Source organism: Pteropus medius, unplaced genomic scaffold (genome assembly GCF_902729225.1).
Source record: "Pteropus medius unplaced genomic scaffold, Ma_sr-lr_union100, whole genome shotgun sequence".
NCBI classification, from domain to species: Eukaryota; Metazoa; Chordata; class Mammalia; order Chiroptera; family Pteropodidae; genus Pteropus; species Pteropus medius.
The window spans coordinates 1,275,959-1,276,717 of NW_024342647.1; the positions used below are offsets into that span (position 1 = coordinate 1,275,959).

Here is a 759-nt window from a genome sequence, read left to right on the forward strand (position 1 = left end):
AATGTCTGCATTGGTTCCCACTACAGTTTACTTGTTTCCTTCCTGTTGGGCGTATCGTTTCGTGTCCATTTGTCCCAATGGCCCAGCATGGGGAACAGGGCCGCGGTGAACAGTTTTGTACACAAAGCTTTCTCCATGTTTCATATTATGTCTGTATGACAGAGTCCATGGAGTAGCATCTCTGGGTTAAGGGCCCAGACATTTTTAAAGCTCTTGATACATTTGGGACAGGAGTTACTCTCCCCAGTTACAGACAGGAACTGAGCTCAGAGAGGTCATGGAGTAAGTCAGTGGGCCTCACGTGGAGAGCTCAGAAGCATCAGGAGACTGGAGAGGAAGGGGACAGGGCGGAGGGCTCTTCAGATGCCATGTGTCTGGGTCTGACTGTCCCGCTGGCCTGCTCCCCCTTAGCTCACCAGCACCCCCGTGACGGACCGAGGACCGCATCTCCTCAACGCGCTGAACAGTTACAAAAGCAGGTGTGTGCCAAGGCGGGGGTGCCATGGGGCCCCCGACAGGTGGGATTTCAGTCTAACGGTTCTTCCTACCTCATACATAGCTTTTGCTCAAGCTGTGCTCCCTGCCTGGGTCTCCCGCCCCTTCTCTTTGACTGTATAAGTCTTATCCATCCTTCAAGATCCAGGGAGCACCCCATCTCCTTTGTGATACCTCCCTGACCACTCCATCAGTGTGACACATTTTGGTTCTGGGCTCAGCTCCATACGGGCTTGCCACCCCTCCCACCCCCCACCTCCTGAC

General features: G+C 54.2%; 1 protein-coding gene across 1 annotated transcript in view; it reads left to right on the top strand.

Annotated features, from left to right (window-relative positions):
- PHF19 (PHD finger protein 19) overlaps nucleotides 1–759 on the top strand; it is an 18,042-nt gene that overhangs the window by 9,584 nt on the left and 7,699 nt on the right. The window contains exon 9 of the mRNA XM_039866676.1: nucleotides 412–479. Within this exon, the coding sequence (XP_039722610.1) occupies nucleotides 412–479 (68 nt within the window). The remainder of the gene's footprint in view (nucleotides 1–411; nucleotides 480–759) is intronic.